This window comes from Cryptomeria japonica, chromosome 1 (assembly GCF_030272615.1).
Source record: "Cryptomeria japonica chromosome 1, Sugi_1.0, whole genome shotgun sequence".
Taxonomy (NCBI): Eukaryota; Viridiplantae; Streptophyta; class Pinopsida; order Cupressales; family Cupressaceae; genus Cryptomeria; species Cryptomeria japonica.
This window is the reverse complement of record NC_081405.1, coordinates 430,852,169-430,869,330: the sequence shown is the minus strand read 5'-3', so window position 1 is coordinate 430,869,330 and position 17,162 is coordinate 430,852,169. Positions and strand designations below refer to the sequence as shown.

Genomic DNA, 17,162 nt, shown 5'->3' with positions numbered 1-17,162 from the left:
TCATGTATGCTGATGGATTATTACAGAAAATATTAAGTAACTTATGGATGCAGTACTGTTATTGGAACAGTGATATCCTGAGTCTGTCGATGAAGAAATTTAAAGAAAGAAGGTATCGAGAATGCATGAGCGACAACCACCGATCCAATGAACTAGAGTAAGGCAACCACAAGTGTCTACAAAAAGGAAAACTGAACTTACATAATCTCAAAAATATAGGGATATCTTGCACAGAATCAAGAGTGAAGACAGGGACCTCTCCTAGTTAACCTCCAATCCAGAAGAGGAGGAGTACAGAAAGCTGAAGAGCTTTGAAGGATGATTATGATACTAGTATACATAGATTTGATAAATAGAAAGAGAGTGTTCAGTGTTGCTGTTTTTAAGTAGCCAGTACTGTTAAAGAAGTAGAATTGATTTTAGAATACTTGACCTTCTATAGATATAAGTAAGTTACTAGTGTATCATTACATATATGTAAGTTATTAGTGTGGTCACAGAAGATTTCTATATTCATAAATTCCTAACAAAATTATCTCAAGTTAAAGACATGCTAAAACATGGCCTGCGTGATAAAGACAAAATAAACCAAGTTCGAGTTGAGAAACACCCATTATTATGTTAAAGCAGGGTAAAAGAAAAGCTGTTCTCAAATCCCAGTTATACCATTTAAAACTTTGATGTTTGATTGTAAACAATATACGTAAGAGCTTCATAGAGAAATTCCATATATCTTTGATCAAAGAACTAAAGCTATAACTTTTTTTCAGCTAAGAGTTTAGGTATGTTCCTAAAAGATAACAGCTGTGGGGAAAAAATCTGCTTAATTGATTAATATCTGCTAAGTCTTCTCATGTTTGCGCGACCTTGTTGCAGACCGTATCCATAGAAAAGAATCTTACGGGCTGTGGCAGTACCCAGTTTCCCTATGGCCATCACTTTTTCCTCAATGTTAATCCTCCAAAGCAAAAAATTTTACCTTCGCAGTTGATCCTCGAGTGACACATAAGAGCCACCACTCACTAATGACTGCATAAATTGTGTATCAAATAATCTAAGAAATAAACTGGAAAGATGTCTGTCCCAAAAGCAGCTCCACGTCTTAGTAATTATTGTCTTTTAAGTTCATTTATTTATATGTACTCGTTACACTAGAGTCAGGACTTCTGCCATTAGCAGTAGCCCAATATCAGAATTCAACAAAGCAATGATGTCTGCGGTTTCATATTAGGTATGTGAAAAAAATCTATAAAACGTGCGGTGGTCAATTTTAGAAAGAGTGACAAAATAGAGAATGCGGCAAATGGTTGATTTTAGTGACCCAAAAATCCAGGGTCCGAATTAATCAACCGATGTAAGGTCAGGGAACTACACCGATAGGTCGGCAGGTGAGCAATATATTTCACGCCCTAGAATAAAGCTATATGCTTAAGTCAACGGCATTAAAGCTCTATGTGCAACAGTAGAGCCTTGTCTATCAAAAGTATAGTTCTAGAGAAAAATAAATAAAACAGAGCACTTAGCACACGTTCAAAACAATTAGCCCTGCATGGTCTTAGAAAGGGTTTCTTGAAACTATAAACCAGAAAACAGAAATGATTCGGAGCACTTACGGTTTAGCCCGGTGCCTGTAGATTGCCACTAGAGAAAGCATTAAGAAGATGATGATTAAATTGCAAGCTACAATTGTCGAAACACTGATACGTGTGGGTCCCTTTTTCTTTTTGCTCTGCTGCAGCAACGTCTGCGGCTTGATTCTCCCCATTTTCCCAATCAAATAGAGATCAACCTTACCACAAAATCAAGAATTAGCCACAAGATTTACAAACTACGGCTTCACATATATGATGATTATATTACAAGGGAAACATGAGAATAAGGTTAGGTCAATTTCCAATACGTGAGATTGTGCCGTTTACAGATAACTTCTACTGAAATTTTCCTTCACTGACATGTAAATAGATCTTTCTCAACCAGCGTAGTGATCCGGGAAACCGGAAAATAAAAACAATAGTTACAGAGTATTTACTTTGAGCTGGAAAACTGGCGATGGATCTAAGCAAAGAAACAAATCAATACATGCGCCCAATTCCACCCTGTAGAAGCAATTCTCCTTTCAAAAAAAATTCTCTATGTTAAACAGAATTGTATATTTCCAATTTCGCCTGTCCGTGCCCTCCCATTTATAAAAATTACTCCATTGCTCTTCCCATGTTCGGGCCCAATTTGAGATCACAAGGCACAAATCTGGAAGTATGGTGGCAATGGATTATCGGCATTCCATACGAATAAGAAATTATATATAACTAAGAAAAGTTTCATGCCTTCTTTACTTTGTCTCACACCTACTTTGATGTGTCCTAACTTTAATTCCGTAATTAGCTCTGTTTTGCATATAAACTGAATTAAAATTTGAAATTCCGTAATGTTTAATTAGCTCTGTTTTGCTTATAAACTGAATTAAAATTTGAAATTTAGTATTAAGGCAATTGATGTGAAGGACTATTTAAATTTTTATTTTTATTTTTAATTAATTGTTTCTTTTCGATTTATATGTCAAACATTTTGAATTGAACATTAAAGGTTTGGCATTTAAATACAAGTCTTAAGTCATTAGTCAATCTATTAATTATTAAGAGGTATTATGGAAATTTTGTAATACTCAAGATTAATTAGATACTCTACTTCGATTGTTCATCTAGACATCTTGCACATTTGTTGAGAGTGTATTTCTATAAATTGTTATTGTAATGAGGTTTGATCATTATTAAGGAATTAGAAGTATTTTCCTCTATTTATACTTGCCACAAAAGGTGTTCCTCAATATCATTGAGTTTCAAAAATAAGTGAAAGTGTGGACTTGGGTACTAAGGAATAGAAGAGTCGCTAAATATGTGGTAAATGATGTTAAAAAAATATTAATCAAATATTATTTAAATATGATTATGCATGCAATTAAACTAATAAATTAAAATGAAACATGGAGAGGCATATAAAATTAGCAAAATACATGAACACCAAATGTACATAGAGAAACCCTTGAGAGAAAAAACTTGACCACCAAAGAGACCCAAACTTGTATTATTTTCAAACAATAGAGTACAAAAATATTATATATTTATTCCTTTAACTATCGATATTATAGCAACATAATAATACCTACAAAAAAACATATAGATCCATTATCACATGCCTCTAATATATAGGAAATCATAAACTAGAAACCATAAATTATTTCTAAAATAATTGGATATTACAGTGAGAGCAAAATTAGGTACCCAGACCTACATACAAAAGTTCAACATCGCATAATCATGGTCAAGCAACTCAAAATAGAATGTAACTTCATTTACATGTTTAATCAATCGTAATCATCATATTGACTACTTTCCCAATCATAGGTGCTTCATGGGAGCAATTAATGCTTGTCATAACACCTATCTTGGGAAGATCCTATAACCCCAATTCAATATTTTTCCAGATAACCTTCCTATCCAATACTTTCTGACAACATATTTCAAGTATCTCAAAGAATAAATAATGTTATCACCCTCACATGGGCAGCCATTTTTACTCATTCCACGATATTTGGAGACCATACACTATTTATTATCTACATGAATAACTATAATTAATCTTAGCATTTTCCCACTTGACATTTATATTGTAAAGACAATAAATAAAATGACAATAAAAGAATCAAGTACTAGAAGAGACCAGGCTCATAGCTTACATACACCAACAAAACTTGTTTATGCTCACACTTAGTGAGTGAATCTACAAAATTATCCAAAGTGTCAACCTTCTATATTGTGACTATGTCATCATCAACTATTGCATTGGCAAAGTGATACTAAACATCAATATGCTAATTATAGTACATCAAATTAATAACATCATACCTATCACATCAAATCTTGACATGTCTATTCTCAAACCTAATAAATGAATAGAATATTTGTAATGAAACTATCTCATTACAAGCATGCATGTGGTAGACATGAACTTTATTAGTGATCAACATTATGGATTGTGTCTTACTCATCCAACTAAGTGCAACTATTGGTTGACCTCTTACTATGTGACTTCGTAGCCTAGTTTGAACCAACAAATCCATGTTTCTTTTACATTCCATAGCATTAATAACATGATAGAAATTACACTAATCAAAATTTCCTTACAAATACATAAATACTCTTTTCATATTAATTCAATGTTGTCTAGATGAGTGTTAGACATAAACCTATTACCAAATCTAACTACTTAGGCAATATACTAGACTATCGAAGGCACTAGCATAAAGAACATAATACCTATTTGTAATGGAGAAAAATTTAGGGTTTCCACCCCACGAGGATGAAAACCACTAATTTTTCACTTGGGAAAACATTACATTCAAAAGAGGGAATGGAATCCACTAGATTCAATCACAAATCAGACAAGGACTGAATACTGAATGGATTTGGGTTGATTATGTGGTGGTTTTATTCCTCTTTTGTAAGTTGAATTGCTGAAATTAGGTACAGTGTTGAAAAAGGAAGGTAAAAACATGTAAACAGTAAAGTATAGATGTGGGACCGAGTTGGGCACCTGGAACTAAGTGATGCAAGTCGAGTCAGATCTAATCTTTGAAAGAGCTCCTGAAATGTCAGGATTGTCATGGTGGTTGCCCTGGTCCTCTGCACTTTTCACACACCAAAGGGGGATTGATTCATCTCTATAAATAAAGCTTATTCTGAAGATTGCAACTTTGTACCTGTTTCCTACATAGAGAAAGAGGGGGAAATAGGTTGGGAATAGGGACTTGCCTTAGGTCAAACCCCTACTTTGGAATTAACCGTGAAATTGAAATTAAGATAATTGAAATGACTGTAATGAAAGATTCTTCTTTTGAGGGATATGTTGAATTATGACTAAAAATTGAATGATGATACCTCCTTGTGAAGTTTTGCTTGCCTCCACATGGAATTAGGGTTTATGAAGTCTTCAACAAAATAAGATGAATAATGTCATCTTCAATGCTTGAATCTTGACTTTATTGTTTCTCCAAGGCTTGAAGGAAGACTGATTAATGCTCAATTTCTCTTGAATGCTTGATTGCTTGAATGTATGTGTGCTCTTTTTTTCTATGGATGTTCAAATGAGAGTGGAAATCCTTCTTTTATACTTGCCCATCAGGAAAATTGACTAATTTTTTTACATGAGCCGACATGGAGAGGGAATCCCACTCAATTTTGGATTGCAAAAATGGGTTTAAAGGGGCCAAATTTAGGGAGGACCATGGTGTGGCTCCATGGTCCCAATGAGGACCAGGGCGCCATGCCCTAGTCCTATTTTGGGTTAGGATCAAGGTTCCCAAGGAGGGGGGAATCAAGTTTTATGACATTTATGAGGGTTGTGAGCATAATAATGTCTTTGAATAGGCCAAGGGGCACAAACACAAAGGTGAAGACCCAAATGCGGTCAAAATTGCAAAGGGGTGCAATTTTAGGACACTACATTTAGCCCCCACTTTAGCAAGAGTATGAAATCAATCATACTCTTAGTAAAGTATAAAGGATTCACATTGAAAATCTTTCACCAAATCATTGAGGAGGAAAGATACACCAAGCCCCCGGTGGACTTTAAGATCTCACAACTTTGATAACAAGATAAAAGGGAAATCATGAGAGAGAGAGAGAGAGAGAGAGAGAACCATGACTAAAAACTAGTAAGGTTCTCTTACCATGAGTCATGAAAGAAAAATACCCAAAATTATAAAGCAAAAGACAAAATTCGCTAAGTAACTTAAGTATCAAAATATGCAAGAGAGAGAATCATTGAACAGAGTGTATGCCCCCACGTTAAAGCGATTGCGTAAGCCTTATCGAGAGCAATTGCTTTAAGGTAGGATACACCCAAAAAGTAAATCATATTATCACAATAATAAGCCCCAAAGAGAGGACAAATCAAATGATAATGAACACAAAACACAAAGCACGTGGTGGTTTCACTCAACTCTGGAGTCAATATGTTTTTTATGATAACCAATGTATATCATGTGTATACATATGTGCATAGAATTGACCTCACCCTCCAAAGAAAGGAAAACCATCATGGAAGAAGAGAACATGTGTATTTTGAGTCAACATAGGAGAGACTAAAAGAGATCTCAACGCTTTTGTGTCCTCAAGTAGACAACATTAAGGACAACAAATAGAAGAACTGAGAGACAAATAGAGGAAAGTCGAAAACAAGCAAGAGAGGAGAGAGAGATAATCTACGATGTTAATGAAGCTAATCAGGCATGTCATTCATCCCTCGACCTTGCTCATCATTGTTTAGGGAAGGTATACAACATGCAAGAGGAACCACATCGAGCATAGTAGATGGAGCTATCACAAGTTCTAAACAAGGACCGTGCTCTAATGATGAGTCACTTTGTCTGTTACTTGGAGCTAAGATTAATGCTTTTGAAATTGTTTAGATAAATTATCATCAACATGAACATATTCATATTCATCATCTGAAATATTAGGATCAACATTTTCATCATTAACAATATTCTCACCTATTTCTTCATCAAGATTAACAAAAATAGGAGCTCTAATTGGAATAGAAATTTAACCATCATTTGTCTTAATCATTTTGCATCTTGGAGAATTAGGTTGAACATCCTGGTCAAGAGAAGGTTGAGAAAATGGTATTATGTCAAGAGTTGGTTTCTTGGGGGAAGAAATGGTTTGAAAAGCAAGTTCACAAGCTCTAGCATGACGTCTTCGTTGGTGTTCTCTCGCACAACAGCTTTGTTTAGTTTTAGCTGAAGGTTGCGAAGGTTTAGGTTCATCAGGTATAGGCTTATTTTCTTCTTTGAAGGAAGGATGCATAGGAGACGGTCTTTTAGGTTGAACAATAGGAGAGGTCAGTTGCTTCCCTTTGTAAGATGTAGGAGGTGAAACCACACCATACAAAGGAGGAATGGGAGGTGTAGGAAGGAGACCAATTCCATGGTGAGGAGGAGAAATAGGTCTATCCTTAGGATGAATGATATGTTTATCCTTAGGAGGAGGAATAAATTGACGCTTAGGAGGAAAAGATTTTCTATCCTTGGGAGGACAAATGGACTCATTCTTAAGAGAAGGAATAAACTATTCCTTAGGAGAAAGAATATCACTTTCCTAAGGAGGAAGGATAGACTTATCCTTAAGAAGAGGCATATGATCATTAGTTGGAGGAAGAGTAAGTGTTGGATTTCTAGGTTTGCTTAAAGATAAGATCATCTCATCCTTCCATTTTTGATAAGATTGAAAAAGAGGATCACTTCTAGGTTTAAGAGGTTGGAATTGTTCAGACCAAAAATAATCAAGACAAAAATCTCTTTGCCTAACCATGGGTTGGTACACACTATGATTAACAGTTATGATTTTGCATTTATTTTGTCATAAAGAGGGAATTTTAAGCATTTATGAATAGTAGAAGGGATCACTTTCATGGAAGAGAGCCAAGGATGTCCCAACTTCACATGAAATTGTTCTGATGTAGGATTGATAGAAAAGTTAACATCTAAATCTTTAGTACAACCTCAACAAGAAGATAAATAGAACCAATGGCAGGACAAGTGAAACCATCAAAGATTTTAATCACCACATCAAATTTTCCATATGTCACTTGATGCAATTGTAAAGTATAAACAAATTCTTTAGTTATCACATTAACCATACAAGTTGGATCAATGAGCACCCCTTGAGAAGGCATGCCTTTGATTCTTGCAGTGATATATAATAGGTCATTGGGTGCTTCAATAGTCTCACTAGGATCAAATATAATATGCAAGTCCCTAGGAGGTTCATTTTTATCAATAAGGCTCACCACATTATTAGACTCAAGGCCAACGTCACTAAGAGAGAAGGCAAAATGATCAGTCTCAATTACATTAGTGGAGTGGGAAGGTAAAGGTTCTGTGAAAATTTGAAGATTTTTATTAGGAGCTACTAATTTGTTTCCTTTATCATTCACACCATCCATAGATATGGTATTGTTATCAATCAAGTCTTGAATCTTACTTCTCAATGATGAACACTTTTCAGTGCCATGACCGGGTTGACGATGATATTGGCAAAAAGCTTTGGCATCATAAGAGGGTGGCAAAGGCTTAGTTGTATCAATTGGTTTAATAAGGGGAAGTTTCAACACACTCCTTTGTAACAATTGTGACATAATGCTATGCAAAGATTCATTAAGAGGAGTGAATTCTTTTCTAAATTATTTGGACAAAGGAGGCACACTTGTTGTGGCTACTACTTGAGTGTTGTTGTTGTTATTGAATTTGATGAATCCCTTATTCGGATTGAACTTTACAAAAGGTTGTTGAACACATTGACTTTTATCATTCAGAGCCATTAAAGATATTTATTAATAATTGTTTGTCAATCAACTTGAAATAAACATAATGATTAAAATCATTCATTAGAAACTTTGGTTTCAATACAAAAGCATCAAAATTTTGATACCACATTCAAGTTGATTACTTCAAAACATCTGAAGACTACATAAAAGCTACAAACCATATTTTCTTTTCCTTTCACTATTGAACCATTAGGTTACTTCATATAAAATTCTTCAAGATGCCTATATGAAAAAAGTAGTTTTAGCATTCTCTTTCTCTACTTCAATATCACAAGTAACAATAATAGAAAACAAGAATTTAATATAAGTAAGTCTAAAAATAGGGGAATATACTTCACCGAAATCAATAAAATTAAGCTAGGAGTAACCTTTCACCACCAATCTAGTCGTGTACCTCTCCAACTATCCATTTTCTCCCAAAAAAATAAATTAAATAGCCATGCATGCCCAATGAATTTCTTTCCATTGAGAAAATCCATTAGATCGTAAGTCTGACCTCAATCCAAAGCCATAATTTCCTCTTGCATAACCTTCATCTAGTACTCATGTTCCTTCAAAGAAAGACTTTTCTTTATGGATCTAAATTAGTTGTTGGTAGAAGATAATCAAATACATAATGAAAATCTAGTGGGCTATACCTATCAACTAGTTTTTTTGCCTTATGGACCTTCCTAAGGGTGTGGTAAGAATCTCATATTATTCTTTTTCTTCAATCTCTAAATGTGAATGTTCTTCTTCTTCTACAATCCCTTATCCACCTTATCATTCTTTCACTTATGCATCTTCCTACTCCATTTTATTTCTAATAGTATAGTCTTCTTCACTTTCTCTTTTGGATTTCCAATATCAAACTTAACTCTTAAGTTCTCCAAAAATTGCATCCTGATAATAGACCATTTCCAAGGTTAGAGGGTCATAAATTCTATAACCCTTTATAGTCTCAACATATCCAATGAAAAGATATTTATAAATTTTATACTCTAACTTAGATATTTTTTTAGGTATTATGTGAAATGGAGGATTTCTTCACAGAGGCCTCACTTAGTGATCCTAGGTTATATCACGTGCATTCATGATACTAAAGAATCCCCCTATTTTCAAAAAATATTGCCCTAAACTCCCTTTTTGTCACCCCCTCCCAGTATACATCCTAAATTAAAATCCTCGAGCTATTTTTGCTAGATATTGTATTTTTTTATTGCCCGAATTAAAAACCCCCCTATTTTCATTGATAGGTAATATATTGTACCATCATTTTGGGATATTAAACCCCCTAACATGAATGCACGTGATATAATATTTCCTAGCTAGTGAAGCCCCCATGGATTTCTTATTGATCCACACTTCATATCATGTCTTGTCAACCAAATTAGAACAAGGAAATATATTAATCAAATAACAAGTAGTACTTATAGTGCATCATCCCAAAAATACTTATTCAACTAAGCACTACATGACATATTTTTTAGCTCATTCATTCTCTCTATGGTGTAAATTTATTGCATCCATATACAAAGATATAGGTTGTATCTCACAATAACCACATGTCTGCAAAAATCATCAAATTCCCTAGAGCAATATTCACCTTTATTATCTTACATTTATAAATTTATATTTTAATTCATCTATTTTTTACAAGAACCTTAAGTTCCTTAAACTTGCAAAAAGCCTCAAACTTATGCTTAAAAAAAACCACTATATCAAGATTAATCACTAATAAAGGAAACGTAACGACAAGAATCTTCATTAGAAATTGTATGCATGGGACCAAATACATAACTTTCAATATTTTCTTTACCCTAGTACCATGACAAATAGAAATTAATCTATTTTTAAAATGCAAGTTCTCACAAATATTGAAATCCACAATTTAAACAAATAAACCATCCATTGTATGTTTACTAACTAGGGTCTTAAGCTCTCTTTCCTTAATGTGGACAACCTATAGTCTCACAATATACATGAATTAGAATTACTAGTTATATAAGTAGAGATATAAAATGGAAATACATCTAGCTTATACAAGGTGTTGCATTTAATTCCCATAGCTAGTGTACGTAATACCCTAAAAATGGTCATTTAAACCATGGTCCCCTAATCTTGACTACATCACCAAGGTCCTAACCAAAGGCAATTAAATCAATCTTGAGCACCTAATTAATTAATTCTTAAATCATCAATGCCACATGGCAAATAAATCATTCAGTATTAATTAAATATTTATTTAATTAATTAATCATTCCAAGTAAATCATTTTAATCAATTATTCTATTTATTTAATTGAATATCCTGCCATATTTAATTAATAAATCAATTTTTCATTAAATCATCAAAATTGAATTAATTTTAAAAAAATGAATTAATTTTAAAAAAGAATTAATTTTTAAAAAATGAATTAATTTAAAAAAGAAGAATTAATTTACAAAAAGGAATTAAATTGTGAAAAGAAATCAACTTGAGATATTTGTTTTTCTAAATGTGAGATAACTTGAGAAATCTCAGAAAAGCAAGAAAAACAATTAAATGGAATAAATCATTTTCTCTAAAATTAAAACTCAAAGCAAATCTTGAGGAAAGAAGTTTAGTTGCATTGAAAAGACTTTTTCTAATAAAAATCTTGAGCAAATAAGAGGAATGTGCATGGAATCAACTAATTTTATCTCCAATGCAAACTCAAACTTATAATCTCAATGCATTCCATCAAGCTTTAATTGGAATTTATCTCAAGATTAACTCAATCTCATCTTCTCTGAAACTGAATCAAAGCATCCAATTATTTCAATTCACTGGATTGTGCTTTTTCTTGAGGAATCTCAACCGCTTGTCATTAATTGATCTTGACCATTGGTCTCTCTTTGGATTCTCTATAAATTCAGCCTTTCATCTCTCATTCAAGACACCCTGGAGATTTATTATGTTGTTTTTTCTCTAGAGTCATTGAGAATATTGCATCTTAGCTTTTTGCATATTTAGTTTAATCATTCATAGCTTAATCTTGCATCTATCTAGCTTAATCTTGCATCCATCTAGATTAATCTTACATATCCAGCTTAATCTTGCATATCTAGCTTAATCTTGCATATCTAGCTTAATCTTGCATCCATTTAGCTCAATTTTGTGCTCATATAGATTAAATCATTTGTCTTGGTGTGGTCTCGTCACTAGTATTGCTTAGACAAAACTGTAAGCAAGTCTATACTCGCATCTTTTAGAAGGCAATAGGTTGATTTGTTATGGTTTTTATATTCATGATTATATCTGTCTAACCATGCATGCAGTGATTTATTGAAGTGTTTGTGCTTTACATCTTGCAGATTACCACTTTTCACACACATAATTTTTGGTGCCCACCGTGGGGCAAAAGATTACAATTTTCGGCCTTACAGATCAACTCTTTTTTATTTTTTAGATTTCGTATGTACAATTCCTGCTAAAACTCATACGAGTTTTTGTTAGGCATAGTACAATAATTTGTAACATATTGTACGGCTCTGTGAGAAACCTCATATGACTATATATTTTCTCGTATGACTCTATAAGTAATATTGGATGGTCTGTGAGGAATAATTGTATGACTCGGTGAGAATACTTGTACGATATTTTGTTTTCTCATATCAAAAGGCAAGGTGATTTTTAGGGTTTTTCTCATTGAATTTTGATAGTACTAATGCTAACCCTGGCTTGTTTTTTGTCTGCCTGAAAGATTTTTTCACAACCTAACCAATTTTTGCAGAACGTTTGTCCAAGAACATGTCTGTCGCACAAAAACAATATGACTACTAATTCATTGTTTTTGCAGGTTGCCTGAGGAGATTCAAGTAAACTTTGTGTAATCTTTAATTCATTTCTAGGCATTTAAATTGCGATGTGGTAAATGAACAAATATGTCTTTTGTGTTTGAGAAAAGTCTAAAAGGTAGGAGAGTATGCTCTTGTCTGTATAGACAATAAAAAATTTAGACCCTTGAAGCTTTTCTAGTTTTGAGATTTGTGTTCCTTTAGTAGGCATGTCACAGTGGGAAAAAGTAATCACCCTGTGAGAACGACCCAAGTGAGTACAGCTAGACCCAAGCATTCTGACTCACTATAATAAATAGGCCTTTCGGGATTAAAGTCTTGGAGAATGACATTATTTGAGTTTTCTCTTTGAGATCTCTCATATCGAGCATTTTGTAGGGCCTTGCGGTCTCAATCACGCTTGCGTAACTACATCTTGTTTTGGTACCTTATCGGGCTATAGGCCTCAATCACGCTTGCGCGACTTCAAGGGGTAATTTCAAACATAATTCCTAACTCAAAACTCTAAGATAGAAGCTACTTGGTTCACCTTCGAAAGGGGGATAATCTTTGTGCAAGAGAGATAGTAACTCTCCCAAGATATTTGCCATATCGTGCCCCCATTAGCGTTTGGAGTCGACTAATACGGCATTGAGAATCCATTGTGTGAGACTCAGTGGTCGTATTCTAATTAGCTATTGGGTGTGTACCTGAGTCTACAAGAAAAGGTTTTCTCTCTCAGCCAACTTCCTTAGGGTTAGCGTGTTGTGCTTGAAGTCACTGTGCATCCTCTGTGTTTGTTGTATCTTTGTCCTGGAAACAGAAATTGAAACTCTGAAATTGGAAAACAATCAAAAACGTCAAAAAAACTCAATGGTCAAAACTTTGCCCTTGTCTGAAACTCATCCATGTCCAGTCCTATGTCGTACGAGTCTTATGTTTTGTCGTACAGCCCTTTAAGAATTGTCATCCTGCCATATACATATTGTCGTACAAGTCAGGTTCAACATTTCCAGTTTGTCATCTGAGAAAGTATAAATTGTCATACAAGTCACTATTACCATTTCCAGTTTGTCGTATGATCAAGTCTAAACTATCGTGCGAGTTTAAACAACAACTCGTATGAGAAACTGTCTTTGTTGTTTTGAGGTCACTAAACTGTCATCTGGGTTATCTTATTCTGTTGTACGAGCCTTTGATTATGTCAATCTAGAAGCCTATCTTTTTGCGTGCTTTTCCAGATCTGTCATACTTGCCTAATCAGTCTATAGTGAGCGTATATCTGGTCTTTTTCATCTTGAGCATAAACAATCTTGATAGTGTACCACTGTTGTTGTGTTACATGATTTTGTTGATCATATCTTAGCTAGTTCAATCAACCACTCATCAATCTGTTCAATCTGATCCGCTTAGATCATGTCTTATACATGATAGATCATTCCTGAAACCAGACTTGGTCTCAATCACTTTACTTAATCATTACCTTAAATGAAAAACTAGCTCTGATTTGATCTTGACTTCTACATCACTCCTAGCTCTCGGTCACGTCGATTGTAAATGCCTGTTCGAACCAAAAGTTCTCATAAGAAAGATGACAAAAGTACAGACAATCTTACTTATTACAAACTAATCCATTCTTGCAAATCAAAACTGTCATAAATCTCCATGGCTACCTTGGCCCAACAAATTCAAGATCTCAAGAGAGAAATATATGACATTCAAGCCCAACAAAAAGAATCAATGACCCCTCTTGAGATAAAATTTCATGATATCAAGAACACCAGACTTCAAGAAATACTAAAACAATTATATAAGGTGGAACAAAAAGTAATTGAAAATCTCGCCTGGACGACGTAACTACTAGCTAGCCAAATCTCATCACCAGTAGAAATATGGCATATAAATGACCAGGTGACTAAAACTTTTAGTCACGACAAATAACAATGACCAAATTCTAGTCATTTTTGCAACACAACTATAAATGACTAAATAAATGACTAATCTGTTCATCGGGTAAAAAAACACAACTAGATAATTAGTCACACAAATAAAAATGACTATTTTAATCATTAGATAAAATACACAACTAAACATCAGATTTATGCTTGAACAACAATATATAAACACATATGTATATATGTATATGTATATGTGTATATGTATGTGTATATGTATATGTATATGTATATATGTATATATGCGTGTGTGTATATGTATACATGTATATATGTATATGTATATATGTATGTATGCGTGTATCTGTATATATACATATATATATGTATATGTATATGTATGTATATGTATATATGCGTGTGTGTATATGCGTGTGTGTGTACACACACACACACACACACACACACACACACACACATATATATATATATACATATATATGTACATATATGTACATATATATGTACATATATGTACATATATATGTACATATGTATATATATGTACATATATATGTATATATATATATATGTATATCTATATGTACATATATATGTATATATATATATATACATATATATGTACATATATATACATATGTACATATATGTACATATATACATACATATATACATACATACATATATGTATGTATGTATGTATATGTATGTATACATATATGTGTATATGTATGTATATATACATACATATACACACACATACATATACATACATACATACATACATACATATATATGTGTGTGTGTGTATACACACACACATATATATGTATGTGTGTGTGTGTATAAATAAATATATATATATATATATATATATATATATATATATATATATATGTATATATATATATATGTATATATATATATATATATATTAATTTTAATTATCTTAAATTAAAAATTAAAACTATTTTAGTTGTCTTAGATTAAAAATTAATACAAAAGAAACATGTAATTTTTAATAAACGACAAGAAGTAGAAATGGTAGGAAGTGAATTTTTGACATATTTTTGTTAATTGTTCATCCATTAATTAGCCAATAGGCCTTCCACATTTCTCACACCGAGTTTTTTGGGCTTGCCATAAATACTATTTGCTATGACACATTTCTCACGCCGAGTTTTTTGGGCTTGCCATAAATACTATTTGCTATGACACATTCCTCAATTCATTAGTGTGTTACAATAGTTGAGCTCTACAACCTGTGCTTGTTTCTTTTTATGCCCACCAAACACTAGCGCATTATTCGCCTTCACTACAACTAGGGCTTCTTTTAAAAGCCCTCACAATGCCTTTCTCCTCATTCTTACAGTTGTAGTCAGTAACACGTTTGTGGTAATCTCAAGGTGATTTCCATTTTTATGGAGCCTCGTCAAGTGTGTTACTGTAAGGGTGAAAGGATGGACGAGGAGATGAATGGCACGAAGATTCATACCAAGTGCCATTACAGTGAATGTAGTTCCGAGAGTGAGGTTTTCTCTAAGATCTACAAATATTTTTGCCTTATATTATTCAAGGATAGTTTTGGATCGATAATCTAGAAATATTAATTAAATTAATAAAAATATGCTAATTCAAACTTAAAAAATCTTTCATGTAGGATTGGATAGACAATTATTTAATTTATGTATGTTTTATATAATTCATTTATTGTTCAACCTGTTAGACAGTTCAAATAACCAGAAGACAACTGAGAGAGGGGGGGGGGGGTGAATCAGTTGTCACCAAATTACCGAAACCTTAAGCAATTAAAACTTTAATACCAAAACCCAAAAGATCAATACCAGAATGCATAAACCAAATACTGAAATAGAAAATAAACCAATTAAGCATAAACAATAATCAGAGAATAAATACCATCCACATGACACCAATATTTGTACGTGGAAAACCCAGTAAAGGGAAAAACTACGGTGGGAATCCTACCCATAGTCAAATAATACTTATGTAGTAAGTATGTGAATTACAATTGAGGGGCCTGCACTTGTAGGAAGGCAAACAACCTAGAGCACACTTCTCATCACAAAAAGAGTCTCACTGACTAGTACATAAAAATACAGACTACAATCTGAAAGAAGGAATGAACTGCAAAGATAGCATCTCCTATGCCTGAATACAATTTCGATTAAGCTCAATACTAGAGGACTAAATCCTATTACATAAACCCAGCTCAATCACCAATGTTCGACCAAATCCTCTGCTTGAATGATTATTACATTATTAGCTCCTTACATATCCATATCCATTACATATATTACATACCATACCATGCCATGATCTACAATGAGATATTACATAATATATATACAAACCCTCAACCACAAACAATAAGGTCGACCACCAGACAATAAAATAATTACATAATTACAAAACATGCCAGCCTGATACCAAACAAATAATATCCAACCCATAAGACATATTGGAAACACATCAAGAGGTCCAATACACATGTTACATTAAGCCAGTCCATAACCTAGATAAATTGGGACCCAATTTAGGTCCACACACGCCAAAGCAATGATCCCAATCAACTAAGTCTCGAACATGATCACCATCAACATCTTGAAAATCCACTAGAAGTCGCACCAACACCACTTATGCATAACATCAAAGATCTTCAACAAAGCTCTATTGGTGAAACCCTCACCGGAACAACAAACCAAGCTTGCCAATAAGCAGGATAACATCTGATCACCAGATCAAAACCAATTGACTGAACATGAATCTAAGTAGCATGAATAAGCCAATTCCATAACCCAAACATACCGAAGCATACCAGATCATGATGATTCAATCCAACCAGAAACCAAACAACCTACTAGGACCAGGAGGATGTCAGTAAAGTATCCAAAATAGCTAGTGTTGACATCAATGACAAATCATCAATGCAACACATAATCAATTCCTCCAAATGGCCAACAATCTCCCCCTTTGGCATTGATGGAAACACTAGATGTGAAAAACATCTAAGTGCCAAGAAATGCCAAACAAGTATCCCGCAATGGAAGATAACCAACAATCTCCC

The 17,162-nt window shown here is 33.4% G+C and overlaps 1 protein-coding gene across 1 annotated transcript in view; it reads right to left on the bottom strand.

Moving 5' to 3' along the window:
* LOC131065016 (peptidyl-prolyl cis-trans isomerase CYP21-4) overlaps positions 1-2,360 on the bottom strand; it is a 94,144-nt gene extending 91,784 nt beyond the window's left edge. The window contains exons 1-2 of the mRNA XM_057999384.2: positions 2,030-2,360; positions 1,614-1,789 (exon numbers count right to left, since the gene is read on the bottom strand). Of these exons, the coding sequence (XP_057855367.2) occupies positions 1,614-1,765 (152 nt within the window). The 5' untranslated portion in view covers positions 1,766-1,789; positions 2,030-2,360. The remainder of the gene's footprint in view (positions 1-1,613; positions 1,790-2,029) is intronic.
* Positions 2,361-17,162: the final 14,802 nt, after the last annotated feature.